The 26,998-nt window shown below is 58.4% G+C and overlaps 12 protein-coding genes across 12 annotated transcripts; 6 read left to right on the forward strand and 6 right to left on the reverse strand.

The window, feature by feature from the left end:
• Nucleotides 1-281: 281 nt before the first annotated feature.
• PLICBS_002930 (pre-mRNA-splicing factor syf2) lies at nucleotides 282-1,277 on the forward strand (the record flags this gene model as incomplete). Its single annotated transcript, XM_018322648.2, has 1 exon — nucleotides 282-1,277. The coding sequence occupies one exon, from the start codon at nucleotides 282-284 to the stop codon at nucleotides 1,275-1,277; it is 996 nt and encodes a 331-aa protein (XP_018177878.2).
• An 84-nt stretch (nucleotides 1,278-1,361) lies between these two features.
• On the reverse strand, nucleotides 1,362-2,332 carry PLICBS_002931 (uncharacterized protein; the record flags this gene model as incomplete). Its single annotated transcript, XM_018322649.1, has 2 exons — nucleotides 1,362-2,133; nucleotides 2,214-2,332. 2 exons carry the CDS (start codon nucleotides 2,330-2,332, stop codon nucleotides 1,362-1,364), a joined length of 891 nt encoding a protein of 296 aa, XP_018177879.1.
• Nucleotides 2,333-3,191: 859 nt separating this feature from the next.
• Nucleotides 3,192-4,093, forward strand: PLICBS_002932 (NuA4 histone H4 acetyltransferase complex and the SWR1 complex subunit; the record flags this gene model as incomplete). Its single annotated transcript, XM_018322650.2, has 2 exons — nucleotides 3,192-3,429; nucleotides 3,507-4,093. The coding sequence occupies 2 exons, from the start codon at nucleotides 3,192-3,194 to the stop codon at nucleotides 4,091-4,093; spliced, it is 825 nt and encodes a 274-aa protein (XP_018177880.2).
• A 3,494-nt stretch (nucleotides 4,094-7,587) lies between these two features.
• PLICBS_002933 (ERMES complex subunit) lies at nucleotides 7,588-9,766 on the reverse strand (the record flags this gene model as incomplete). The annotated part of the gene is made up of 2 exons (XM_018322651.2): nucleotides 7,588-8,976; nucleotides 9,500-9,766. 2 exons carry the CDS (start codon nucleotides 9,764-9,766, stop codon nucleotides 7,588-7,590), a joined length of 1,656 nt encoding a protein of 551 aa, XP_018177881.2.
• Nucleotides 9,767-11,919: 2,153 nt separating this feature from the next.
• On the forward strand, nucleotides 11,920-13,603 carry PLICBS_002934 (uncharacterized protein; the record flags this gene model as incomplete). Its single annotated transcript, XM_018322653.2, has 3 exons — nucleotides 11,920-12,391; nucleotides 12,462-12,734; nucleotides 12,792-13,603. 3 exons carry the CDS (start codon nucleotides 11,920-11,922, stop codon nucleotides 13,601-13,603), a joined length of 1,557 nt encoding a protein of 518 aa, XP_018177883.2.
• A 381-nt stretch (nucleotides 13,604-13,984) lies between these two features.
• Nucleotides 13,985-15,376, reverse strand: PLICBS_002935 (uncharacterized protein; the record flags this gene model as incomplete). Its single annotated transcript, XM_018322654.2, has 1 exon — nucleotides 13,985-15,376. The coding sequence occupies one exon, from the start codon at nucleotides 15,374-15,376 to the stop codon at nucleotides 13,985-13,987; it is 1,392 nt and encodes a 463-aa protein (XP_018177884.2).
• A 709-nt stretch (nucleotides 15,377-16,085) lies between these two features.
• PLICBS_002936 (uncharacterized protein) lies at nucleotides 16,086-16,761 on the reverse strand (the record flags this gene model as incomplete). The annotated part of the gene is made up of 3 exons (XM_018322655.2): nucleotides 16,086-16,379; nucleotides 16,439-16,569; nucleotides 16,623-16,761. The coding sequence occupies 3 exons, from the start codon at nucleotides 16,759-16,761 to the stop codon at nucleotides 16,086-16,088; spliced, it is 564 nt and encodes a 187-aa protein (XP_018177885.1).
• Nucleotides 16,762-17,213: 452 nt separating this feature from the next.
• On the reverse strand, nucleotides 17,214-18,683 carry PLICBS_002937 (uncharacterized protein; the record flags this gene model as incomplete). Its single annotated transcript, XM_018322656.2, has 6 exons — nucleotides 17,214-17,530; nucleotides 17,593-18,022; nucleotides 18,078-18,099; nucleotides 18,159-18,282; nucleotides 18,343-18,472; nucleotides 18,528-18,683. The coding sequence occupies 6 exons, from the start codon at nucleotides 18,681-18,683 to the stop codon at nucleotides 17,214-17,216; spliced, it is 1,179 nt and encodes a 392-aa protein (XP_018177886.1).
• An 847-nt stretch (nucleotides 18,684-19,530) lies between these two features.
• PLICBS_002938 (uncharacterized protein) lies at nucleotides 19,531-20,847 on the reverse strand (the record flags this gene model as incomplete). The annotated part of the gene is made up of 4 exons (XM_018322657.2): nucleotides 19,531-19,972; nucleotides 20,026-20,146; nucleotides 20,205-20,580; nucleotides 20,650-20,847. The coding sequence occupies 4 exons, from the start codon at nucleotides 20,845-20,847 to the stop codon at nucleotides 19,531-19,533; spliced, it is 1,137 nt and encodes a 378-aa protein (XP_018177887.2).
• Nucleotides 20,848-21,975: 1,128 nt separating this feature from the next.
• On the forward strand, nucleotides 21,976-23,634 carry PLICBS_002939 (uncharacterized protein; the record flags this gene model as incomplete). Its single annotated transcript, XM_065600103.1, has 2 exons — nucleotides 21,976-22,301; nucleotides 22,401-23,634. The coding sequence occupies 2 exons, from the start codon at nucleotides 21,976-21,978 to the stop codon at nucleotides 23,632-23,634; spliced, it is 1,560 nt and encodes a 519-aa protein (XP_065456175.1).
• A 310-nt stretch (nucleotides 23,635-23,944) lies between these two features.
• Nucleotides 23,945-25,063, forward strand: PLICBS_002940 (uncharacterized protein; the record flags this gene model as incomplete). Its single annotated transcript, XM_018322658.2, has 1 exon — nucleotides 23,945-25,063. The coding sequence occupies one exon, from the start codon at nucleotides 23,945-23,947 to the stop codon at nucleotides 25,061-25,063; it is 1,119 nt and encodes a 372-aa protein (XP_018177888.2).
• A 344-nt stretch (nucleotides 25,064-25,407) lies between these two features.
• Nucleotides 25,408-26,148, forward strand: PLICBS_002941 (uncharacterized protein; the record flags this gene model as incomplete). Its single annotated transcript, XM_065600104.1, has 1 exon — nucleotides 25,408-26,148. One exon carries the CDS (start codon nucleotides 25,408-25,410, stop codon nucleotides 26,146-26,148), a length of 741 nt encoding a protein of 246 aa, XP_065456176.1.
• Between the last annotated feature and the right edge of the window lie 850 nt (nucleotides 26,149-26,998).

The following is a 26,998-nucleotide window of genomic DNA, read 5'->3' on the forward strand; positions in this document are numbered from 1 at the left end:
AGCTTCAGGGGACAAGCGTACCCCAACAGCCCCAAAGATCTAGTGGGCCTTCCCGCTGTGCTACCCGCTCGCCGCCTGCGGAGGTCCAGTCGCGCTAATCCTGTCACCAGCCAGGTGTCGACCTTCGGAGGCGCGCTTACGTATTTCCGTGTGGGCAGCCAACTTTCTTGGTCCGCCTTTGACGCAACCACCTGGTTTCACCCAGCCCAGTCCACTGCACGTCGCCCCGCGCCCGACGATCTCGACAAGCGAACGCGACAAACACCACAACTTTCAGCAACATGGCGCCTCCTGCTAAGAAGAGACGGACCACGAGAGCCGCAGCCAAGGCCGAGGCCGAGCAGGAGGAGGTCCAGGCGGCCCAACAGGCTGAGCCGCAGCAAAACACCGAGGAGAAGGAACAAACGCAAACAGAGCCCGAGGCCGCGCCCCTTCCCGCGGAGCCGTCAGTCAAGCCCACAACTAAGGTGGCACCCAAACCTGCGGCCCCAGATCCCGAGGCCGAACCCGAGAAGCCCAGCGCCGCCGATGCTGCCGCCAAAGCCAAGGAGCGCATGGCACGGTTCAAGGCGCTGCAGGCGCGAGCCAAAACATCATCCGAAACGAACCTGAAGGAGGCAACAAAGGAGTCACAGCGTCTCGCCAGCGACCCGAGTCAGCTCACGGCCCTCCACCGCAAGCATGCCATTGCGTCGCACAAGCTGCTCAAGGCGGACGTCGAGGAGGCCGGCGAGGACTTTGAGCGAAAGCGGGCGTGGGATTGGACGATTGACGAAAGCGAGAAGTGGGACAAGCGCCTGAAGAAGAAGGCGGCGCACCGCGACAACAACGCGTTCCGCGACAACCACCAGGAGAGCAACAAGGTGTACAAGCGCCAGCTCAAGAACATCAATCTCGACCTCGAGAACTACGACAAGCAGAAGATGGCGGCGATAGAGAAGGCGGCAGCTTCTGGTGGACTCGACATTGTCGAGATGGAAGATGGCGAGCTGATCGCGGTGGACAAGGACGGCTCGTTCTACTCGACGGCCGACTCAACATCCTTTGCGCAAAACAAACCGGACAAGGCTGCCGTGGACCGGCTGGTGGAGGATCTCCGACGGGCCGACGAGCAGAGACTAAAGAAGAGGAAGGAGCGCATGGCCAAGAACGGCGACGAAGGCGACGTGACGTACATCAACGAGAAGAACAAGCAGTTCAACCAGAAGCTGTCGCGCTTCTACGACAAGTACACGGCGGACATCAGGGACAGCTTCGAGAGAGGCACGATGATATGAGAGGTTCAGGTATGGGTGATAGAGGTGAGCCGTTGTTGGCGGGTATTGTACATTCTAGCGTTTCCTGGTCGGTACACAGATCATTCATAGCATGCTTTTCCTCCACGCCTTGTTGGCGAGCTCCTCAATTTCCTCCACCTCCACGGGACCCTGCACCTTCTCGTCGCTGAGCGCCTCCACGACGGCCTCGGCTACTACCTCGACCTTGAGTGGCTTCGTGCCGGCTGCGCCCATAAAGTTGTTGAGGTACTTGCCCGTCAAGTTGTTGAAGATGGTGCCTGCGCCAGCCATGGCGGCCATGCCAACAGTGAACTTGCGCGAGCCGTCGTACATGAACGGAGGCCGGAAGAAGACGTTGCGCATCCGCGGGAAGTTGGTGGCAATTGCGCTCTCGGCCTCGCGCTTTGTGGAAATGTACCGCGGGGGCATGATGGGCGCGCCGCCGCAGGCCGAGATGTAGCAGAAGGCACCGGTGCCCTCGTCAGAGGCGTGCCTGGCGAGGGCGACGGCGCTATCACGGTTCATGACTTCGTAGGAGAACTGCAGGTTGGGGTCCTCGGGCTTAATGTCCTCGCCAAGCTTCTTATCGAGGGGGTTGACGCCGCGCGGCCGTGCAGCGGGTGAGGCGAAGATCTTCTGCAGGCCGGCGATGGGCGAGTCCTTGCCGGAGACGATGCCCTTGTAGTCGGCCTCGAGGAGGATACCCATGCTGTGGACAACGTAGTCGGCGCCCTTGAGCAGCGGCGCATAGGTGACGGGGCGGAGGATGTCGGCGCGCTCCCACGAGACCTTGTGAGACCACGAGGGCGTTTCGGCGGAGGCGGTGACATTTTCCCACTTGGGCTCTCCCGAGCGGCTGTAGACTGCGGGTGAGTATCGCTATGCTGAACCGATGGGTGGTGTCGTTGGGACGGATCGGGGTGAATGCAGACGAACCTAATGGACGTCACGTCCCAACCGCGCGCGACGGCATATTTGCAGATTCGGGAGCCGAGGAAGCCGCTGCCGCCGCAGACGACGAGCTTCTTTGCTGCTGCTTTTGATGCCGACGCCATGATGTGTATCTTGGGAACGGGTGTCTTCTGAAATGAGATCGGAGCTCGGCCAGGTGAAGCTTTTCAGCTCACTATCGAGTGGCCCGCGATCGGTGTGGCTGGCCGTCAAGCACGGAACGCAGCTACTGCAAAGCTGCAACAGTTTAATGTGTGTGTGTGAGCCGACGAATGTGTTTGCGGTTCAATTGAGTTGGCCTAGGGGACGCTTCGGGGTTGTTAAAGGACGGGAGCTCGGAGTAAAGTCATGAGATCATACGTTTTGGGATGAGGCTGAAGCAGTCGCGCTGTGGGAGCTACAATGAGCTTCGGGCATGACGATGCACTAACAGGTCGAATATGCTCACCTGGGCTCATATGCGTCTAAATAATTATTATCGACTTCTGGAAGTCACTTTAATGCTGAAAATACATTGCCATAGCCGACAAGATGTTTGAAAGTAGGTTTTGGACTTCCCATGTGAATATGGCGCGATTGCTACTGCCTTCACAGTTAGGGGAGTCGATTTGAATGCCCAGCGCTTGTGACGCTGTATCGAAGCTCTTCTCCAGCGCCATTGGACGACCCACCCGGCGGCAGGGGCCCGTCCGTGAACTGGATTGGCTAGCGGCATCGACGCCTGCAAGGCTGACACTGGACGAGCCAACGTCGCCGAACTTCCTTGAAGTTGCCTCCGTCACCAACTTCCGCCGCGCCGACGATTACAGACCACGACGACTCCTACGCCGCTGTTCCGGCGCCCCCCTCGTCATTGATTCAGCGCAGTATAACGGACACTACCCACACAAAGCGCACGAGCGCTCTCCCTCACCAGCGCATGCGCGCTTACGCGGCTCCCGCCAATAGCCCGCCACAGCGACCATGGCGCCGTCAAACCAGCTGGGCAAGCGTGTCAAGTTGACGCAGGTCCGTCGGCCTTTCGTCGTCGGCACCACCGCCGTTCCCTTTTCCGACGCGAACCCCAAGCCACCGGGGACACCCGACAACCATACGCACTCATGGCAGGTCTTTGTGAAGGGCCTCGAGGACACAGACATTACGTACTGGGTGCGCCGCGTTCAGTTCAAGCTGCACGAATCGATCCCAAACTATGTCCGCAGTACGTCCCCGACACCCTACCCCAGTTACGCAAGCACCGCTCAGCGTGGTTTATGCGATGTTGACCGATTGATGCAGTGGTCGAGGGAGAACCCGGCAAGCCATTCCTCGTCAACGAGACGGGATGGGGCGAATTCGACATCACCATCAAGCTCTATTACGTCAACGAATCCGGCGAGAAACCCCAGACGCTATACCACTACCTCCGCCTGCACCCCTACGGACGCACGGATGAGGAAAAGGCCTCGATGGTAGCCGCCAACGGCGAGGTCCGTGCCTGGAGTTACGAGGAGCAACTCTTCAATGAGCCCTACGAGGCTTTCTTCCAGCTTCTTACCGCCGGCGCCGTGCCCCGGGGATGGAAGCCCTCAGGCGGCGCAGGCGGTAAGGGCAAGGGCAAGAACAAGGCCCCGCCACCGCTCCCCGCCCCGGACAGCGGGGACGTCTGGGAGCGCACCGCAATGATCCCCCGCCAGAACCGACCGGGTCAACCGTTCAGCATGGAGACGGAGGCAGCCGAAATCAAGAAGCTGTCCGATGCGCAGTCGAAGACGGAGGAGATGACCAAACAGCTGCTCGCCGATATCAAGGAACGGGAGCAGCAGCTCGCGACGCTCAAAGCCGAGAACCAGGCGGCCGCGGCGGCTGCGAAACCTACCGCCTAGAGGGGGAGGAAACGCAAGTCGACGCGGCGCGCCAGAGAACTCTACTAGTGGAGGAACCTGGGCCATGGGATCTGGGTTCCGACCGTCGCGCAGTCCAAGAGTGCCGCTCTCGCAACCCACAGCCATGGCGCGGGGCGCGACAGGCGGGCAGGGAACTTGGTCGCCAAGGGCATCTCGCCTCACGCTAAGCCCAGTCTTATGCTGTCATGGGTGAACACGAGGAGACGCACATTTACGTGACCTTATATCACAGGCCGCAGAGTGCCTTCAACCGGACAAGGTGAACTGATATGCTCTCATTGTAAGAGTGGTCACCAGAAAAAGAACATGACGGAGTTACGATACCCAAAATGCGGGGGAGCGATGGAGATAGCTATAGCGTTTGCCAGAGGAAGAGGCACGGGCCGCTTGAAGGCCGCGTAGCAATCCGTCCTGAAAACACTTACAAGTAAAAGTGAAGAGTCAAATGGTTCAGAACGCGCTACTGTGTTTGGGTCCAGGCCACTTTTTGCCACGGAAACTCACCCTTCGATTGCGAGTAGGTGCCTCTCTGCGGCCATGCGAGCCGTGTGCTGGTTTAACAGTCACGACCGCGGGACTTGGCGGGAACCCGAATCGTGTGCATGAAGGAGAGAGTGAATCGACTCCAAACACGGCCAGCTGTGCGTCTTGCGTTGCTTTATTAGCTGATGTCACCCGTCCTTGCAAGGATCCCCGTGCAGTGCCACCATGGCGCTCGAGATGAGCATCCATCCCTGGCCAGTGGGCGTGACTGATGTTACTCAATGTTACCCAACAAATTCTGTCAACCACAAGACATCTTGACATATAAATTCGCTACATCGCTAATTGCGGCACCGCTGGTTGGGGCCTCGGATATCCTCGACCTTGCCCCATCACGATCGCGCGAGCTTGGCGGAATCGGCGACCTTATCTGCCCACGATGGCCGTCCATCCCAGGCCCATACTATATCTGAGATCTACGTCCGAGGTGTACTATTCTCTTTCCGCGATCTTATCTATCTCGGGGCCCGATCGTTGCGGCAGATCATGCTCTTAGGGATCAAGATACCACGAATGTCACCGAAGCACCACAGATGAGTACCTTGGCGTCTCTAGCAGGCTACTGATGAAGCCTCCGTGGGCGCCACCCGACCATATTGCATGGGCAGGCATCCCGAGAACATCGTACCCTAAGACCCCGCCGTTCACCAAGGACTCAATCGAGCACCAAAAGCACCTTGGCGGATGACACCGCTGTCTTTGAACTCGAAGTCTAGTCGAGGAACTCTCGGCCGGCTAGGCGGCCAGCAGTAAGCCATGGTGCCAATTTCGGGCCAAGATTGATGTGTTCTGTTTTCGTCGTACCACCTTATCTGCAGTCAATCTGCTTCAAAATAGAGCCTCTGGCGGACCAGATCCTGATCCCAGCCAGACGCAGCCTTGGAGAGCAAGGCTATGATAATTGAACCTCACATCATTGCCATATAACGTCTAGAACTCGTCAGCCTTATATGAAATGAATCGTGCCTGCCGGCGTGGACACTACTACATGCCAACTGAGAGGCTAGATTCGGGGGATTGCTTCCTTCGCAGTGGGCCTTGGGTGCTTCACGCCCCTCCTGGCGACGGCGCCACAGCACCGGCGCGCAAATTGTCCGCCCAGAGCCCGTGACGAGTAGGAATAGACGGTTGGGGAGACCGGCATAAGCTTCGCCGTTTTTCTTGTCTCGACCCAGTCTCCTCCAGCGTGAACGTATTGTAGGCTCCAGTCCTGTCAGAGCGCTGGCAGAGTGTCTCTAGGCGTCAGTCTTGTTGACTGAATCTCTCCATGAACGTCAATCTCTGTGTGTGCATAGGCACAGCCCAAGCGTAGGGCACATAGGTGTGTTGGCCCTCCCGGTGGGATCCTTTCCGTTGGTTCCATGATACATTCCTTAGCACAGGACACCTTTCAACCCATTACACATTAATTTAGTCGACACAGCGTACAGCATTGTGTGTCTGGCCTCGCAAAACTCATATGTCTGCCTGCCTTTGGTCCCGTGGATTGAGTTCTTGAATAAACCATGCGGTCATGACAGCTACTAAAACCGCAAGCGTCCGTATGTCGATGTCAGGGATTGCTAAAGTATTCAACAGCGTCACTCACCCATAAAGCTTGCCAGAGAGTATATAAACCTTTTAAGACTGTAAAACTGGCTCAGTATCATGAAGCGGCCTACCCATCACTCAACCGACTCTCGGAAGCAAAAACACCAGTAACACCAGTCTAGACAACTCCACGAAGAAGCTACTCGGCATCGTTCACCATGAGAACATCCGCTGCTTACTTACTCGCCATCATCCTCCCCGCCGCGCCCCTCGTGGCAGCAGTCGCGTGCCACCCCGGACGAACCTACTGCGCCTTGGAGCTGCTCGGACAAGGTAAAGCGAGTATTCCACGACCCGGTCCTTGATCCTCCAACCCCCTACCACTCATCATCAACGTCTTCGACTTTCGTGCCTGGAGCGGATTTACTAAATGATGTCGCCAGGTTACACCGACGCGGACACCCTGACGCGCTATGCGCAACATGCAGGCCACCGAGCCGAGCCCTCTTGCAACTCGCTCTGGGTGTGCGAGGAGGATTACTCGTTCAGGTTCATCATCGAGTGCCCCAAGATCTGCTGGCCGGGCACCCACGGAGCCTATTGCAAGGAGGACTGGCAGTACAGCAGCGCGGGGTGAGGGCCAAAGAAGTCGCTTGCCTTGTAGCAAAGTGGACTGCGATATGGCAGTGTGCAGGAGGAGCATTTGATGTCGCTATACCGGACCTCGCAGGTTTCCGAGGCTAACCAGACTTCAGGGTCCGTCGGGATGCAGCGCAGCTATCCCATGTCCTGTCACATTATTCGCTGTCAAGAGTGGTCACTGAGCAATGATAGACTGCGAGCATCGCCAGAGCCAGGTTGGAATCGATATCGAATGTGTTGGATTGGAGAGTATATCGCTGAAGCACAGCACGCGCGCTCAGCTCGCCGAATGCATCAAGCAGCCATTGCGTCCCAAGCATCCCGGAATACCTCGTCCCTCGTCCGTCTCGGACAGTACCTTTTGTTCCGTCCAGACTCCTGTGCATATCCAAAACCTAGTGGAATTCCCACGGTAGCCACCAATGTTGATACACCCGCGTCTTTCTTTCAACCCGGGACCGACGGCTGCCCAAGCAGTAAAGCAAGCAGAGTTAAAAGTTGATAATTGTGACGGGGGCATGCCAGACGCCTTCGCCGTCGTGATCCACAGACGCGAGGTCCAGTGGAGATTCGAGACCCCAGCCGAGTCGACCACACGCTCCGCAATGTAGATAAGGTTGACATCATGGGGTATGTAGATGTACATGAAGCCAGACGCGCGCTTTACCGAACCAAAAAACGCCTCTGCATAGAGCCTGACAGACAATAGTAAAGGAAAACAAAATGGGCTAAAACGAGTGACTGTGGTGTGCGCAACATCAGGGTGTGGCGGCTTCATAGGCGGGGGGCGGTGGGTTCTCTGTGTCGTCCCACATGCCTTGGCGTTGACGGTTCTTTTCGTCATAAACGCGGCGGGCTATCTCACCAGCCATCTTCATGATCCACGCCTGCTCGAGGATGACAGAAGAAGTATCGGAGCTGCTGCTACCGTGCTCCTTGACCGCGACAGCTTCCTTGCGATGGCTAGCGGGTGCCTTCTCCGACAGGGGTGGAATCTCGAGAGGAGCCGATGGCGCGGATCCGGGCTGTTGCTTGGGCGCGGACGCGGCTTGCTCCAAGTTCCTCTTCAGCATTTCTGACATGACGGCCTGGCGCATATCCGTGGTATCCTTGTGCATGTGTGTAAAGCGCACTTTTCCAGATGCAGTGGCGGCAGCCTCTGCACTTTGTGTCTCTGGCTCCTCGGGAATTGAAGTTGAAAAGACAGGTTCGGACGATGGAACGTTCACCGACGCCGTCTCGGAGCTGTCTGCTTCTGACAAACCATCGGTTGAGCCCGCTTCGGACCTCGATCGCCGGAGGTTGACCACTCTGGTCTTCTTCTTTCGACCTGGCCTCGATCGATGACCAGAGCCGTGTGGCAAGGCCGACGTGGAGTTGACGCTGACTAGCGACGGTCTCGACGGGAAGTAGCCGTGCGCGGTGCTGCCCGAGTCTGAAAAGGTATATGTAGTGCTGCCGCCGGCGGGGAACGAGTACGTCTTGGTCAAGCTGGGCGTGGCCAGGGCAGGAGTCGCAGACTCGGAGCGGTCTCCGTAGCCGGACCAGGCGCGAAAAACGACGTCTCGGATACCCGGCGTGAACAACGACAGTGTTCGGTGAGAGTCGGTCAGAGCAGCCAGTCGAAGCAGGTTCTTTTGCGAGAAGAGGTACTGCATCTCGCCGCCGCCGTTCAAGGAGAGCTCCGAGATGGCGTTTGGGTCTAACAGGTTGCCGTTGGCGTCGACAGGGTCCAAAGGCGGACTTGCAAAGGGATCGACACCCTTCTCGTCGACATCTTCTTGAGGAGTTTGTGTACCCTTGTTCGCCTGGTCGGGGCACCAAAGTTCGAGCGACAGGCGATGAATGATGGCGGGCAGCTCGTCCATCATCAGGTTTCGTAGTTGTTGCTCGATGGTGCGTTGCAGGTAGTCACGCACGAACTGAATGGAGTCAAAGGTCGACGACACCTTGAGGGACTCGAGGGGGTCATTGCGGAAGACAAGGGTCAGACCCTTTTGCTTGGAAAACACGAGGATGATGAAGGCGGAGAGCTTGATTTCTGACAGTGTGATGGAGAGGGGTATCGTCAGGCCCGATGCCGCGGCGAGCGGTTGCGGCGATGTAAAGCTCGGCTTGGAGTAGAGATAGGTGTTCAACGGATTGGCCTGCGGTTGCGACACCCTTGTCAGTATCGTGTGCTATGACATCGCCAATCTGATATACCCCTGCCCGTTCATTTAAAGCAGAGAGGAACGGCCGCGCGCCACCCTTGTAAGGAGAAAACGCGAAGCACCCGCGGCGCATGAACAACGGCAAATGAAGCGGGTTTGTTTTGCCACGAGCCGTGATGAGGTTGCGCGGCGGGGGGGAAAGCGAGCATCGCGACGGCGACGCATGGAAGCCAGGCATGGCGCTCTGTGCGCAAGGGTAGGAGCGCCGCCCAGGAATGGCGGCCTGAGATAATGCAAAGGACAGACACTCGTCTGCTAAAAGTAATAACGCAATTGCGCCAGACACCTGAAACCCTCTCGCAGACAAATCGGGTTGTTTTGGAGTGTGTTGTGTTCGTGAGGCTGGGCAGCAGATGTTGTCGGGCATTATCGGAGACGGGGCGCAACACGACGGAGCTCGAGCTCCATCACGGCACGACGGCAAAACGACCTGCGACAAAGAGATGGCAAAACGTACTTGAACCCGCGTCTTGAGCGTCAGGAAAGCGTCGCCCGAGTAGCACATCTTGAAGATGCCGCGGAACCTATCCTCGGCGAGGTCGCCGATCTCGAGAATCTCCAGGTCCGGGGGTACGGTGCCCAGGTTGAACTCGCTGACGAGGATATCATCGACGATGATGGGCGGCTTGGGCGACTTGTTGAGCGCTTTAGTGAGGAGGTCGCGGGCGCGCCGGTAGAAGTCGGCGTCGGCCGTGAGCGGCGACCAGTTGAAGTTGAAGGCCATGTTGAAATGGCAGCTATCGTCGCGCGATCATCGGACGCAGGTGGTGGCGGAGGAGCACTGCGGCCGTCCTCGGGCCGGTCGGTCGAAGCACGATGCGCGCGGATCGTTGGAGGGTCGAAGAGCAGGCGAGCGAGGCGAGCGAGATATGCCTCGAAGAAGTGTCGAGACTCGGCGTCGTTGTGGCACGCGAGAGTTGGCGTGGGTGGCGGGCGAGGAGCAAAGGGAGAAGGAAGCTATGAAGGGGGGATGACGCTGTGGAAAAATCTCGTCGCGCAGTGTCGCTTTCCTCGACCTCGGGAGCACAGGCAGAACGCGGCAGCTGTGAATTTTTTCCGGGCTGCTCACTGGGTGGCCCCGGCTCTGGCGCATGGGGCACCTAGGCGTGCAAGGGCGGGACCACAGTGGAGAGGTCGCTGACAATTTTTCGGCCAGCGGGAATGCTGGAAGCTCCCGGGAGGGTCTCCAGGCTCTCTACAGTGATGCGAGGGGAGCTGTGGGTGCACGGATGCTGGGGCGACCCCGCTGCGTTCCACAGCTCGGGGCTCACTGGGGTCCTCCGTGCCTGGGCTGCTCCAGTGTCCGTCATGAGCCTATGGGCTGGGCTGCGTCTGGCGAGGCGGATCGTTGACGCGATTGATGCGGGGAGCGCCCGCATTGCCCAGCTGATTGCCACTGCGCAGAACCTGGATCGTATGGAGGCTGCCCGCAATCAGATCAGGCCAGGCGGACTTGCGGAGGGACACAGTCACCCGAGGCCGCCCGTCGCGTGTGATCCAGCCATGGCATCACCACGGGCAAATCGCAACCGCGCGGGGTCAGCGTAGAGACCTGAACAAGCCAAGGTAGGATCAGTTGTTTTGTGCATGCATGCGCGCCTCAACTGTCGTCGCTCAGCGGTGGCATCCATCAGATGACGTCTCCATGCTGGCAACCGCTCGCAGCAACGAGCAGCAGAGGGTGTGTCCAGCGACCTGGCCGCGTGACGCGCGCCGCCCGCATCAACATCAACAACGCTAGGCAAAACGGCCCTCGGTTCGTGAGTGACATCACACACCTGTTGGCCTGGAGAGGCCTCACCGGCCGCGAATGCGGCTGCGTCTCGTACGAGCAGAACCCGTTTGTCCCACGGGTTCCCGCCCCGGGTGGCACGAGTATTCCCGTCTCGCCCTTTTGAGAGCCGCCACCGCATCCAGACAGCATCAGCATGCCGTGTGCGAGGCAATTTACGGTCCCAATTGATAGAAGAAAGCCTGGCCTGGGCTGCTCGCTGGCGGTGCCATTGTGGCTGCCATGCTGCCCAACCCAGTCAGCGCATCCCTTCTCGTACCATGGCGTCCTTGTGTGGCTCGCGTGTATGCAGCAGCCTGCCCATTTCACGTTACATGGCCTGGCTGCGCGCCCCTCGTGGGTTGCGCGCGCTGCATTGACGATGCCTCCACTGCGCTGTCCAAAGAAAGCAGGGTCGTCCTGGGGTCTCCGACACGCCGAGCTGAACAGGCCAAGGAGAGCCCTCGCAGGTTGTTACCGTGTAGGTAGGGCTCCAGTGGTGAGTTGCAGGCTTGGTGTAGGCATTGCGCAGTGTAGGTAGGTGCAGACGAATGAATACCTTAGGTACCTTTCACGCAGAGGTATTGCTTCCATGTTGCTGGTTCGAATGAAGGTACATACCTACAAAGCAGAGCAGCTAAAACCCGCCGCACCAAAAAAAAAGCAAGCACCACCGCCAGCTCCTGCCGCCACACTACAGCCCTGCTCAAGACTCCAGAAACGCAGCGAGCGGCCAACCTTGGAACCCTTTTCTGTCCCCAACCTGCTTTGTTGTACCTCAGGAGCGCACGACCCCTCGGCGATCGGGCCATCTTCTGCATCTCTGCAATCGCATCTGCGCGCGCCCCAACACTACCTTCCTTGTGCGCCGCTTTGAGCCGCCTGGGCTGCCTGCCTGCTGATGAAGCCATCGATGCGAGGCCGCCTCGAGTCGAATCGCCCAGAACCCCCCGCAAGGGGTCTTTGAGAGCGGCCTGGGCGACCTCAGCCCTTCCCGTGGCCGCTGTTGTGCTCCCTCGCCAGGCCCCGAGACTTGCAGCCGCGCTGCCTCATCCGCCGCGCCAGAGGTAGTTCCTTGCATCGACCTGCAGACCCGCGCCCCAATCATGGCCCTGCAGGCAGTGCCACCCCAGCGTGCCCAAGACTCTTCGGCAGCTCCCCGGCCGCAGGCCCGCGACGGTTCGGCCGATGGCGCGGCCGATGCAACGGCTGATGTCGATACTCGTGATGCCACCGTTATTGCCACTGCTGCCGCTGTCGCCGCTGATGACGACCGACGCGCCGCGCAGTCGCTGACCAGCTCTAAGCCAACTCCCCCAAGATGCGCCCCTGGCGCCGCCGACCGAGCCCTTGATCAGGACGACTGCTCATGGATAACGCCAAAGGACATGGCCATGATCTATGCTCTGGGCGGCACCGACTCGGCCACCAGGCCTCGCGCCGACACCCTGAGGCAGCAGCGCATCAGGAGACTACCCCGGGGAACCAGACCCGTGAGGCTCATTGGCGAAGGCTCGGCCAACGCCGTTTTCGAGTTCAGGGTGCCGCGGCGCAATGGCGGCGGTTACGACTTTAGTGGTGAGTGCCTGACCTCTTGCTCGCCTTTCGATGGTTTCGACCCTCTCGCTGACGGCGACTCATGCCGCAGGTCTGCTCTTGAGGGTGGCTAAAGTCCCGACTCTTGACCATCCGCCGGCGTACAATTATCTCGTACAGCAAAAGTTCTACCAGAGCGCCATCAAGCCTCTCCTGGGCACCTACGCCATTCGTCAAGAACTCGTCATCCTTCGCAAATCTGGTATCGTGGAGGAGCTTAACAAGCACCTCCGTGACATCGATGAAACGCGCAAGGACAAGTTCAAGGGCACCTTTATCGGACAGACGGACTGGGGATTCCTCGTCGAGGACATGCGACCAGACAGTGAGTCCCTGTATTGCACCGCCACCAGCCGTGCCACCGTGCTCATACCCTTAGCAGAGCCCGAAGACTCCATCTTGATCGAGTTCAAGCCAAAGTGGCTCTCCCAGTCTCCCAGCGCCCCAAAGGATGCCGTCAGATGCAGGCAATGCGCCATGGAGCTGCGGAACCTCATCCACGACCCGTCATGCAGCAGGACCATGCCGGACAAGAAGCCTTGCCCGCTGACACTGGACACCGACGATGCTCCTCCGCAAGCTAGTTCACCCTTCCGCATCGCCCCGAAGCTCGCCTTTGCCGACGAGCGAGAGCATTACCGGGCAGTTCTATCCAACGTTGCAAGACACCCTGCGATTCATGACCTGAAGCTTCAGCAAATTCGCCATGACAAGCTCGGGCCACTATTCGCGGAGCCCTCGGATCCTCGCTTTGTTGTCGCCATGACGCTCCGCGACTGTACTTGTTTTGTTCAATTACACCGCCGCGACCGCTCTGTCAAGCTGCGGATGGGCGACTTTGACTGGAAAGACCCCCTAGTCAAATTTGAGCGTTGGCGAAAGGCCGAACAAGAGCTCATCGAGAGGGGCTTCTACACGGCGCGGTGGATACTCTGCAGCGGCGTGTTCTACCGCCCACCCACGCTATGCGCTCTCGAGTGCGCTGCGATATCGCCGAGCAAGCACGCAGAGATAATCAACATCAGGGGCAAGGTTGAGGCAGGCCATGCGAACGGGGACAATGCCATGGTCGAGGAAAAGGCGGGGACCAAGCTGTTCAATCACACGGCCGAGGTCGCGTCGTTGCAGCGACTCCTCGAGCCGTTTCGGATAGACACGGCAAACGACAAGGCAGCCGCTGGTGGCCAAGCGTGACGGCATGTTGCGGGTTTTGGATTTTGATCTTCAAGGGTTTTCAGCGCGTCGATTGCACTTTGGCGTTTGAGTGTGTTGGCTATATAAGTCGGGCAACGGCTGCTCGCTTGGCCGGGACCGGGAAATCCCGGCATCGAGGCAACCATGGCCCTGGCGTTGGCGGATTGACCGGCGAGACGGCACGGGTCAAGAAGATTTTACAGAGAGGCATCGGAAACACAGGACGATGCTTGACACTGCTGGTGCACTGCATCTTGCAAGATATAGCGTGCTCAGCTAGATACAAGACAGACATATACGTCGCCCACCGCGTCATCTACAATAAAACAGAAGCAGATTACCACAGCCAGAACGCCTAAAATGCATGCGCCATGACCCCATCTATATGCTTGAGAGGGTGAAACTCAAGAGGCTCCCGGCAGTAAGGCCCACGACGAGGAAGAGGCCCATGAAGCCGCCCGTGGCCTCACGCTCGCCTTCGTCCACCCATTCTCCCGAAGCCATCATGAAGCTCGACCCGAGCCAGCCGTTTGTCAGACCAAAAGACAACTGGACGACAAAGAGATAGAAGAAGTCGCTGGAAACAACGGCGCCCCTGCCGCCAATGTTGCAGAGAAAGTACAGTGGTAGTTGGCCGATGCGTAGCGCCGCCAACACAAAGAGCATGACGGGCTGGTGCCGGAGGGAGAAGGGGAACATGGTGGCCATCCTGCCGCCCAGGTCGCCCAGGTTCCAGAAGAAGAACCCGAGTGGTATGAAGACGGGTGGCTTGAAGAGGAGACCCTTGTCCTCCTGCACAGAGCGTATCTTCGTAGTGAAGACGGGAAAGAACATGGTGACGGTGAACGTGAGCGCGACACCGAGGGCGAGCCAGCGGAGCTTGAGGAACAATGCCCACAGCGACGTGGCCTTGCGAGCGGCGCGCTCGGCGTCCTCGATGCTGTTCATCGACTCAGCCATGTGGTCGGCCATCCGACTCTCCACGATGCGGTGGTGGCGTCGCACCAGAGGGATGAGAGCGACGAGGGCGGTGACTGAGATGACTACAGCGGCGAGAAAGTAGAGGAAGGCGGATGTCTGGCCGCCGTGCGACGACGGCGCGGACTGATCGTCGGTCGGAGGTGGGAAGAGCAGGACTGTGACGACCTGCGCCACCGCGGGCAGCACACCGGCGACGCCCTGTCCAGCCATGAGGCCCTGCATGTACTCGGGCCTGCCGAAGCTGGCCGCGAAAGCGAACGCGCCGTTCTGTATCAGGGCCATGGCCAAGGCGGAGCAGGCCACCATGAAGAGCAGGAAGGCGAGGTAGCCACCGGGGCTCACATCGAGGAAGAAGGCGGTGGAGCACGTCAGGAGGGAGAAGACGACAGAGTTGATGACGAGGGCGAGGTTGATGCGAAAGGGGTATGAGGCCGACTGCTGGACGTTTGTGAGGACGAGGAGGACGGAGAGGTTGGTGAGGGTCGAGACGGTGAGGATGGCGGACTGGAAGTTGGCCTCGGCCCAGTCGTGGCCGGCGAGGCGGAAGGCGAAGTAGGGCGCGGCGGCGAGGAACATGTTCCACGCCCAGAGCATGGCGACGCCGAGGAAGGCAAAGATGGCGTACTCGATCCAGGAGAAGGGCACGAGGGCGCCGTGGTCGAGACCGTGGCTGTCGAGGACCGTCGACGTCTCGAGGGGCTCCGGCCCGCGGTCGTGCTCGCCATCGTCCTCGGCCGCAGCCAGGGGCTCGTACTCTGCTCTCGCGGGGCGGTCCATCGCGCCGTATGCCATCTGCCTGGTGTGTCTGTTGTGTATGACCGCGACGAAGTCGTGGCGAGTCGCAGACGATTCTCTCGGGCGCGGCGGACGGGCACAGTGCAGACGTAGGAAGCCGCTGGTGCAAAGTCCAGGACCCTAGAAGGTCAAGGTGCGAAGAAACGCGATCGTCCGAATCTATGCCATATGCGTGGAGCGAAATGCGGCGGCGGGCATCGCAACGGAGGTGCGCGTGATGCAGAAGGTGGATTGCGATCGTGGTGATCGAATTGCCGGCAGCCTGGTTGGTAGTCCAGGCGTCCAGGCAGGACTCCAGGCGTACTCGGAGGTGCACGGGGCCATCAATTACCGTGCCTTACGTCCCCAAGGCCCCGTCGTCAACGTCAGCCCGAGCTCACAGTGGGGCGAGCCGTGGTTACAACGCACAGCGAATCTCACATTGCCAGATCTAGGTAGGTACCTACGGTGGGTGCGATGCAGCCGCAGACGCTGCAGGTCGCCGCTTCCCCGTCCAGCGGGTCGGCAGAGTGCATTGCCAGATTGGGCAATGAACTGAGTAGTGGCAGGTGCCACAGTGCCACAGACTCCGATCACGGTACACAGCAAGCAAACACAATCACGACGAAAACAGCAAACCATTCCAAACTATCTCTCTACCTAATCTATCAGTTTCTCTCCCGAATTGAATTCCCATCGTACAGCTCGCAGGTCAGCCCAGCCCTACTCAGCACTTGGCCGGCAGGGCAGGGTCGTTGGTGGCCGTGTTGGCCAGGTCGACCTCGGCCTTGCGGCGACGGGTGAGGCCGGGGATCGGCTTGCCGTTGCCCTTGTTCCACTTGGGCAGCTCCGTGGCGATGACCGTCTTGGGGTTCTCGCCCTTGTTGAGACGCGAGACGAGCGTCGATGACCCAGCCGCGCCGCAGCCGACGTTGAAGGCCCAGCTCACCAGCGCGCCGTACTGGTTGGCGTTTAGCGTCACCGGGTTGGCCGTGTCTGAGGTGATGCAGTTTTGCGCGATCTACAGGAACCATCAGTCTACCGGTGTTTCGTTTACCGAGAGGAAAGGCGCCGACTTACCGCAATGTCTTGCGCCAGCAGCTTCTTGCCGTCGGCCTTGGACAGCGGGATGGGGAACTTGACGTCCTTGCAGCCGGACTGCTTGCAGAGATGGCCGTAGCCGACAGTCGGATGGCCAGTGGCGTCGGTGTCTATATCCCCTGGGTCAGAAAAGGATGCCTCTCTGCCGAGAAGAGGAACGCACAAGGGTTGGCGCGGAAGCCTTCAAAGTTGGCCACAAGGTCAAGGGTGGCCGAGTTGACGGGCGGGCCCTTGCAGGCACGAGCGCCTGAGGCGACGCCGAGGAGCACAACGACGGCGGACTGGATCGAGAACTGGACCATGTTTGCAGTATTGAGCTTGTTGGCTGTCTATGCGTGAGACCCGACTGAACTTCACAATGGACAATCGGAGTCGCCTTTTATACTTATTACCAATCCTTCAAAGTGTTGCGATAATAGCAGCTGACATATGTGGCTCTGGGTTCACGGCTACAGTCCGGCAGTGGCGACGTGTGATCGCCAGGGAGCACTGCCGAACAAGTCTGGAAACGAAGAACACGACGGGCGCTACGACAGGCGCTGCGACGATCCATCCCGAACGCCGCTATGCTAGCTGAGGCGATTAGTTGTGATGTGCTGCAGATCATGGCTGACTCCCCGCCAGCTGGACATTGAGCTGGAAACGAAGTCATATCGTTGTCCATTTTGGTGACTATCTTCTTGTAAGACGGACCGGAACTGGTCCGTCTATACCCAACACTGCGGCCGCAGCCTGCCATGTGGTCAGGCAAACATCACTTGCGCACCCGTGCTTCAATGACCGACTCGTTCCCTCGTTCGGCTCTCCAAATCTGAACCCGCTCCAGGCCGACCTTGGAGAAGAGCGCATCCCATTGCGACACAGTCCTCTCTAAGCCTGACGTATGTAACCACATCAGTATGTCCATCTCAGCGGCGCGTAATTCGGCATTGGTGTCGGGCAAAACATAGTCGTCAATGAGCAGCGTCGAGTACTCTGGGTCCATAGCCTCGACTATACGCGAGAGGATTTTCTCGCTCTTGGAATTGGACCAGTTATGCAAGACGTTGCGGAGAAAATATGCGCGAGCACCTATGGCCAGGTCAGTCTGCCGCACACGCACCTGTATACAAATCTCGAGGTGGCTGTCCTACCCTTGACCGGCTGAGGAGTGAAGAAGTCATATTCCATCGCCTCGATGCCGTCAGGAAGCCTCTCGATTCGCCGCAGAGTCAGAGGGAGGTCTTGCAGGATCAGTCTCCCAGGCATTTCTGGGTGCCGTTCCTTGAAGCGTGCCAATTCCTGGCCCGGCCCGCCGCCGACGTCGACGAGGAGAACGGCTGTGTCTCCTCGCAGGTCACCAAACCGTCGCACCGCCGGGAAGATGTCAAACCACTGAGGCGCGTTTACCATTCGTCGAGACGCCATGTAGTCGTCGAACGACCTCTTCTGCTCCTCGTTCCTCTCGAGATGGCCGAATATTGTCTTCGTGCCTAAGGCGTACTCGAAAAGTGTCACCTCGTTAGGTTCGTCGGCAAACTGATGGATGCCAGGACCACGCATGTAGTCTACGAGTCGGCCACCCTAAGTTCGATATATCAGAAAATGCAAATGCTGGGCTCGTTTCGGAGGCTCATACCATCCCAAAGTCAAGATCAAAGCTGCAGAAATGCCGGTCAGCCCTACTCAATATTCAAGTGTGGTGTAAGTCACGACGTACTGGTGTTTTTCTGCCCCAATCGAGCCAGGCAAGACCCTGAACCGCGTATTTGCGTTGGCGGCGTACGTCTGAGGGCCGACTTCGTCACAGAGCCCGATGGGGGCGAGGACGCGCATCACTCGAACTGCGCCGTGAACCACGACATCAGTAGGATGCTGAGTGAGCTTGCTACGGCACTACGCACTGATTAGGAGCTCATCTGCGCCAGATTCGCTTGCCAGCTCGGAAGCAGTGACGGGTTTTCCATCCCCGGCAACAAGTATATGCAGCAGGCGGTACTCGAGCGCAACACGGCTGCAAATGCTTTGCATAATCTGCTCAACGGTTAGCCGTAATTCTTCCATATGCCTCGTTAGATGGATCTTGTACCTGAAAGTTGAGCCGTGAAGTCGTCTCGATTGGGGTTTCGACGGTTAGCTGCAGCTCTCGGATGCCCTTGAGCAGAGCATTGTGCGCCGTGGCATCGCCCCCAGCATCCTGGGCGGCGAGCTGTTGCAATCTCTCGAGCTGTTCCTGGACACTCATGGTGGACTTGCTTTGATCCTGTTTGGCGCAAGGATGCATGTGAAGAGCGTTTGCCGGTGCGGAAACAAATCTCTGCTCGACTCTGGTCCTTCACGGGAGAGAGGTGCCAATTCGGATTCCAACTCGCTTTGGAGCCCAAGTGCGACCGTGCCGCGTAGTCTCACGTCCATCTTGGAGCACTTGCATCTACTACACGTAGCCTCGTTAGTGTTGTGCCAGGATGTCATCCGTCACACGAAGCTGCTATCCCGCATCGAGAAAGTGCGCCACCAACACCGTGGTTACACTGCAGCTTACATGCATGAGTCGGGTGCAATTTCACCAAAGAGTTTGGAAATCGTTATTTCCGCAAGGGCGAGGTTTAGATTCGGGAGTTTCCTGGGTTGCTCCGTCCCTGCTACCCGTATTGGGTATATTACGGCCACTGCTCCATGCGGTATGACGTTGAATTGTCTGGACGCACCACCCGATTTGCCTAATGCAAGGCATTCATGTCTCATGTACATGCAATGTGTTTTCTCATTCACAAGGATGCAAATGGTTAGTTGTACAAGTTGCTTACAGGTTGGGGCCACTGGCAGGGCGACCTATTTTTGCTGTAGAAAGATGGCGACCTGCCTTAACGCCAGCAGACATTTAGTAACGCTGTCTCATCTGCCGTTGCTGCCGTTGCTGCCGTTGCTGTCGTTACTGAGCATGGGATTACAAGCAGGCAGAGATCGCGACCCGATTGATCGAGAATCGCCCGTCTGTAGAACTAACCACTTGCACCGTTGTGAAAAGGAAGACTCTATGTAACAACTTGACATTTTATGCAGAAGCTCAATAGATTTACATCTGACATCTGTCAGGGGCAGCGCTCGCTCACGACGGAAACGTCCTTGGTCACGACAATGACGCCCCCTGACCCTCTGTTCGTCAGACACTGCTCGTCCCCTGTCCCGGCGTGGTCGTCAGTCTCTCGACTTGTTACAGAGGGGTCGCGGCAAACGCGGAAGGCGGCGGGCCTGTCGTAGAGCTGCATCCACGAGTCATCCTGCTCGCGGCTCCGGCTCGTCTTTGTGGAGCGGCCGGTCCTGTCCCTGGAGCGAGCGCTCCCTGTGGTGCCTTTTATGCTCTGCGAGAAGCGGACGAAAAATGGCCGCAGCACGGGAATGGACCCAAAGATGATGATGAACCACATCTCGGTCAGGACCCAGGTGTTGAGTTTGGCGATGGCGTAGGTGATGTCCTGGGTCTGCGTGATGGTAGCGATGGCGACGGTTTTGTTGATGCCTGCAACTCCCGCTCTGCAGCCAAGAGTCAGCTCGCGCAACGAGAAGTTGGGATCGTAGATGCCTACATCACGCCGCCGCCCATGATGAGGCAAAGGCCAATCTTTAAACTGAGCTTCATGTGCTGGAGTGATCCGATTATGTATATGGGATAAAAGGCAAGAAAGACGTCGGCTGCCGCACCGATACCTGAGCATTATCAGCTCCGACTGTACCGTTTTGAACTGTGCTGTGCGTGTTGACTTACTCCCTTGGGCAAATCCGACTTGCGAGCAGACAAGCACCAGGTCGCAAGTACCCGGCACGTTGTGATCCCAGAGCTTCTGTATAGGATCGCACTGCCGCAAAATCAAGACGACTTCTCCCAGATTTATCAGACCTTGCGCGGCGCCGACGAGATACAGTACCCAGCGGCCCGTGACGTTTGTCCGGGCTTGGAGCGTGATGAGGAAGGCTATGACGGCGATCCTGCCCACTGCCATGGCAAGAATGGCGAGCACTTGGGCCATCCAGCTCCAAAAGTTTGTCTGAACGATGTCGGCATCGGAAAGGAGACCTTCGTGATTGCCAAGGCCGAAGCGAGCACTGACGGTCATGAGGACTTGGGCGGAGAGTGCCAAGGCCTGAAGGAGCATGAGCATTTGCTTCCACCAAAGATTTTAGGCTCTGATGTTAGTTGAGGATAGACTCACCAGCGCAAAAATGACCCAGCAGAAGTCCCACCGCAGACCGAAGATACCAGTCGAAAGCAAATGGCCCGGCGGGCAGAGAGATGCTGTCTTGGCTCGCAACGCGATCAAGATGAGCGCAACGGCGGCCTCGGCCCACGACACGCCCAGAAGCAGAGGGCCTCTGCCGCCATATGCTGGAGAGGCAGCCTGTGTAGACATAGTGCCCGTGGCAGAGGCGAGGGGCAGCTCTGTAGCTTGGATAGCTGGGTGCAGCGCTTCAAAAGCGCTCAAAACATGACGGAACACATGCGCAAGTTGGCAAAGAAAACAACACTGGCGAATTCAGTTTTGATTTGACACAGCGAAGAATTCATCACGACAACTGTGATACCTGCTTCTTTGATTTTACATCCTCGATCCCTCTCACGTCCCGTCTTGAGCGTACACCGGCTGCCAGGCCTGGCACCCTCAATGGTGGCAATCTCATGTTGGCTGTCCAAAAGAAGGCATGGATGCACAGAGCCTTCCGTAAAACATACAAGGCCTTGGCTCCTTCAGCGGCCCAGCTCCGTACCTGAGCCGTAACAGCTTCCTTACTGGTCAAAGATCCGTCGAAGGGAAAGGTGTCGGGAGCAGTTTCAGGCTAGGACAGAGGCGGCACAGCGCGGTGAAGATGTGCTGTTGGTCGAGGTTACCGAACTTCCCAATTCCAAGGGTCGTTACGTAGTTAGCTCGACCACCCCGGGGGACAGGAACGCGGATTGGATCGCCAAGTTTTTTCATCGGCGCAGATTTCGGGACCCCCGGCTCGGGAACATTGAACCCCTGCCTTCGGATGATGGATTGCGGGTCGCCCGGCGCGGCACAAAGTGGGGCACTGGCCGGCCCTGCACCTCCGGCCCGCGATCCGCCCTTACCCGCCCCTGTAAAGAGCGCCACGCCAATGCATGCTGGTCGCTGCAGAAGGGAAGGGAAACGGCCCTTTCGCGTCGACCGTGTCGAGGGGGGCCTGCCTGAAGCGGCTGGAGATGAGCGACTTGCAACGTAGTGCCCATCCTCCATCCCCTTTCGCTCCCATACTTGTAAGTAATACGAAGGCGTAGGCGAAACTTGAGAGGTTGGTCAAGTCGTAGCAGCGCAGAGACAGGCCAGGCGCATGTAACTCTCCTGCAGCGGTATGGAATCATCCCGGCAACCAACTTCTCTGTTGCATTGGTGCTCCCTCTACTTTGCCTGTGACGTCTCCTCGCCCCGACGTCCATCGCAGGAGGCCGTCCCTTTCCCCTCCTCCGTTTGCAGCGTGACACCAGCCGCAACACCAGGCATTCGATCGAGGCATCCAACGCCATGTCTCAGCCATCACCAACGCCGCCGGTGGAGAAACCAATCTCTAACGTCGTACGCACGGTCGCAGAGTCAGACATTGACGAGGAGAGTGAGGCCCTCAATGGATATGTCGTCGACCCGAGTCGGTATCCCGATAACGCGGCGCGGCTCAAGACCAGCGCCGATGGGCGCTATGTGCTCATCCCGCAGCCGCTCGACACGCCCGACGATCCGTTGACCTGGAGCTCGCGCAGAAAATGGGCCCTCGTCGCCATCATGGCGTACATTGCCTTTTTGGCCGATTATACAGGTGGCACGGCCATCATTACAGTCATCCCACAGTCGTTGTAAGTAGATTAAACCAACATCCACAATATACGCCTTGCGTCTGGCCAAGTTCGGCGGCGCTGTTATGGCAAACAAAAAGGTTAACATATTCGTTGCAGTGAGTGGCATCTTTCACAGGCAGAGGTCCAGCGTGCCGTCGTCGGAAACCTCTTTACCATCGGCGCCTGCGGCCTCTTCGTCGTGCCCCTGGCGGCTTATTTTGGTCGCTGGCCCGTCACCTTCATCTTCCAGACCGTCATGGTGGCCACCTGCGCATGGTCCGGCGCGGCGACCAGCTTCCAGTCCTACCTCGCCGCACGCATCATCAACGGCTTCTTCTGCAGCGTCGGCCAGGGTGGCGCGCTCATGTGGATCAAGGACCTCTTCTTTTTCCATGAGCACCCGCGCGTCATCAACTACATTGAGTTCTCCATTATCCTGAGCCCCTATATCGGGCCCCTTATTGCCTGCTTTATCGTGTCAGACGTGGACTGGCGCTGGGCGTTTTGGGTTTGTACCATACTCTCCGGCATTGGATGGATTGCTGTCTTGTTCCTCGACGAGACCCTCTTTGACCGCAAGGCGCCGGCAGTACCCAGGGGCCCGTATTTGGGCCGGCTTCTCGGAGCGCAGCAGTCGCGGTCGTGGAAGCACCGCAGCCTGACGCAGTGCCTTGCGCGTCCCGTCATTGCCATCACGAAGCTCCCGGTGCTGTTGATCCTCGTCTACTACTTCCTCAACTTCGCATGGGTCATTGGCGTCAACACTACCATCGCCATCTGGCTGACCAACATCTACGGCTTCGACACGCGCGGTCTCGGCTACTTCTACTTCTTCGGTATCGTAGGCGTCCTTGCCGGCTGGTTCGCGGGCCACTTCCTGCATGATGCCATCGGGCGCTTCTACACGCGCCGCCACGCCGGCCGCCTCGACCCGGAGGCCCGTCTCATCATCACGTACCCGGCGACGCTGATTCTCTGCGTGAGCCTTATCCTTCTCGGCCAGGGGTTCGAGCACCACTGGCACTACATGGTGCTGGCCGTAGTTGCCGCGCTGCAGTGCTTCGGCGTTATGATTGTGACGACGGCTATCAACGCGTACCTCCTCGACTGCTATCCCGAGGGGTCGGGAGAAGTTAGCGCTTGGGTCACGGCCAGCCGCAACTGGGCAGGCTTCATGGCGACGTACATACAGATCGAATGGGTCGAGCGGGGAGGGCCGGCCAAGGCGCTGGGGGCTCAGGCTGGCATTACTTTTGCGTCCGTCTTTTTCATTGTTGTTTTGCAGATGTACGGGCAAAGGCTGCGTCGATGGCAGGGCAAGATGGCATTCGGGCATGCAAAAGGCAAATAGGCCAGAGTGATGCGACGTGGTGTCAGCTTTGGGGTATCATTATTGCCCTGACCGAAAGGGTGCTGCAAGCCTCAGCGCCTGTTTATATAGTTGTAATTTGTAGTGTAAATAAATGACCGATGATCGAGCCCAGTCCCGAGTTAGTGCCGCTCGCACGCAATCGGCCCTCGGCCAGTTCGGAATAAGGTGCTGACAGCTATGCCAGGTGAGTCAGAGGGCTCGCATTGCATTTATTTTTGAGCTGCTATCGCAGCGCATCGCCTTTCAAATTCACCCAGTCGCAAATTCGGAGCATTTGGGCATCTTCGCCATGCTTCCGCCAGTCAACATATACGCCCGCCAAGCAGACGGTCGATTTGTGCTGCAATCAGGCTATTCTTCGATCGCAACCAATGCGGAAATTGACATTGTCAGCTTCCTTATCAAGCGTCTTCCACAGTCCCTGCCAATATTGCGCACGATACAATTTGGCGAGGGAGTTCGAAACAACACCCTCTTATGCACCGTCTCGCTGCCGCGTAGTGACAGCCCCAACGTGGTGAAGAACGCAGTCAGCTTCGGGGTCGAAGACGTTTGGGCAATTGCACTCATAGACAGAGACAACTACCCTGGCACCGAAATATGGCCCTTTTCATCTCTCGAGCTCCATGACGGCGTTGGATCGAGCATGGACCCCACGCCGCCGAGAAGCACCCCGAAGTTGGACGAGATCAATCTGCCGTTCAACTCGAACGTCCTAGACACAGCGACCCGCCAGCTGCTTGCCATCCTTTCGAAAGTCCCAGAAGCGAGGCACGAAAGGAGTCCGACACAGCCTGGCAAAAACAGTATCCTTATCGGCAACGTTCAGGCAACCCTGGCGGCGCTACTGGCGCGAGCGGGGCTGGTGGTCAGAATGAACGGGCCCTACGGCAAGTACACATTCTCCGCCAAAGGTAACCTGGATTCCGTTGCAGCAGCTCCGGACGGTTCATCGAATGGGTTACCTCAAGGGCTGGTGTGGAGCTCTGTAGGGATGAGCGACCACGCAGACATTCTAGCCGAGCATGAGCGCATGAGCGTGGTGCAACTCAACGAACTCCCTAGCGCGGCGATCCGTGAAGCAGATGGGACAGGAGGCGGCAAGGCCGTTGCCTACGCCTTTACGGGGCGAGATGGGGCCGTCAGTACGCTGTACGTTGCCCCGACGTATCGGGGTATGGGTCTTGCCGGAGCTGTTGTTCGACGATTGCGTGATAAAGGCGCGCTGGAACCCCCAGTGCTCCGAGATCGGTCTGGCCTGGAGATTTTAGAGCCGGAGCCGATTGCAATGGCTGGAATTGAGCGTGGTAACGCGCCAAGCATCGCGACGTTTCGGCGGCTGGGCGCCCAGTGGCTTTGGGATGTCTACTGGCTGTGGGTGGACCTGGATGCTGTCGAGACTGGGTAAATGGCGACTATAGCACAAACTTAGAGCCACTAACTTCCGTACCGCACGCTTCTATCTTGACGGGTTGAACGTATGAGGTCCGCACCGGAGGACCGGTGTCTCGAATCAGCGCGGACCATCCGTGGACTGCTCACCCGGGGCCGAAGTGGGGCCGGGTTCTCGGATACGGGGAGTGCGAGACAATGCAAGGCGCAGCAGCGGGGTCCTGGACCGTGACTGCCTGGCTTGATTCACGGTGCATCTCTGCACTCTTCTCCTATCACCGTGCGGCCGAAGCCAATGTAAGACCTTCTCCTGCCATCTACCATCTCTCGTCAAGAATCGGAACTTCGAAGGACGCTGCCATGTTCGTCGACAAGGAGGACAAGAGAGTGGCGCCTGCCATCGCTGCCATCCGCTCTGGCGATACTGATGCCCTCACGGCCTGCCTCTCTGCCGATCCAGCACTTGCAACCGCTCACATCGGCACCCCCTCCGAGGCTCGCACGCTGCTTCATATCCTCGCCGACTGGCCAGGCAATTTACCTAGAGGCCCTGACACAGCTCAAGCGCTCATCGCCGCCGGAGCAGACGTTAACGCACCCTTTGTTGGCGATGCCCACTCCGAGACCCCCCTTCACTGGGCCGCCAGCAACGACGACGTGGCTCTTCTTGATGCCCTGCTGGACGCCGGGGCAGACATCGATGCCTCAGGCGGTGTCATTGCCGAGACGCCTCTGGCGGATGCGCGGGCGTTCCTGCAGCTCAAGACGGCGCACAGGCTGGTCGAGCGCGGCGCGCGAGTCACCCTCCAGGACGCTGCAACGCTGGGCTTGCAGGACCGCGTGGAAGCATTCTTTGGATCACCGGTAACCCGGCCGCCACAGGAGGACATCAGCTGCGCGTTGTGGAACGCGTGCCACGGGGGCCAGCTCAGGACGGCACAATACCTCCATTCGCGCGGAGGAGCAGAAGCGATCAACTTTGTCCCGCCTTGGGAGAAACTCACGCCCCTTGACGCGGCTCGGCGGACCGGCGCAGCTGATGTGACGGCCTGGCTAGAAAGCCTGGGGGCTAAAGAATTCAACTCGTCAAAATCTCCATGAGCCAGAGGTCGGTACTTGCTTCCGAAATGACAGCCGATAATCCGGTGCGTCCACCGGAGCTCTTGCAATGGTGGGCTGGTTGTCGGGCTCATTCGAAACGAGTCCTGGTTGAGGTTCTAGGGTCTAATTGCATCGTCGTCGCTCCTTGCTTCGCATCTGCTGCCAGCTCACTATTACAACCCATGAAGAATGGGAGAGGGATGCTGGTGGAAATTTTGGCGACTTGCAGTCATCAAGAAGACTTAAGGAGATGCTTTGAAATGGGGCGTTTGCACTGGGCAGCATTGGAGGACCTTTGGCGCCATGCTTCGCCTGTCAGTCCAGAGTCCAAACCATCCGGAAAACCAAGATACCTGTACTCCGTACCAAGGACTCAACGCGGCGGCCGCAGCGTGACGTGGTCAGAAAGCTGATAGCCGAGAACAGAACGCACCTTCCCCGTGGGTGAACAACAGTACGTATGTACGTACGAAGTACTTCGTAAGTAAAGGGAGTACCTCAGGCATGTTGTCCCATGTGGTGCCGGTTCCTTCCTGCCTCACTGTTTAGGCTTCAGAAAATCGAGCGTAAATGGAATGGAAGGTGCAATAGCGAGGTGGGCCTACACGCCGGCTGTTTCATACCAGCTGCACCAGCTTTGTCTCTGGGGAACGGTTTCGTTTTCCGTTCGTCACCGCTGGCCCGCTCAAGTATTGTCGGCTCCTTGCAGTTCGTGACAGCTTCAAGACGGCCCCCATTGTTGGGGCCGTCAGCGTGCTGGCGTTCCCCCCAGGGGTCCAGTGCCTCCCGGGCGCCCAATGACCTGCTGGAACACGCCGCCACGGCACCACGAACGGAAGCTACCGCCATG

The sequence above is a fragment of the Purpureocillium lilacinum genome (genome assembly GCF_023168085.1).
Source record: "Purpureocillium lilacinum CBS 284.36 DNA, scaffold_2, whole genome shotgun sequence".
NCBI classification, from domain to species: domain Eukaryota; kingdom Fungi; phylum Ascomycota; class Sordariomycetes; order Hypocreales; family Ophiocordycipitaceae; genus Purpureocillium; species Purpureocillium lilacinum.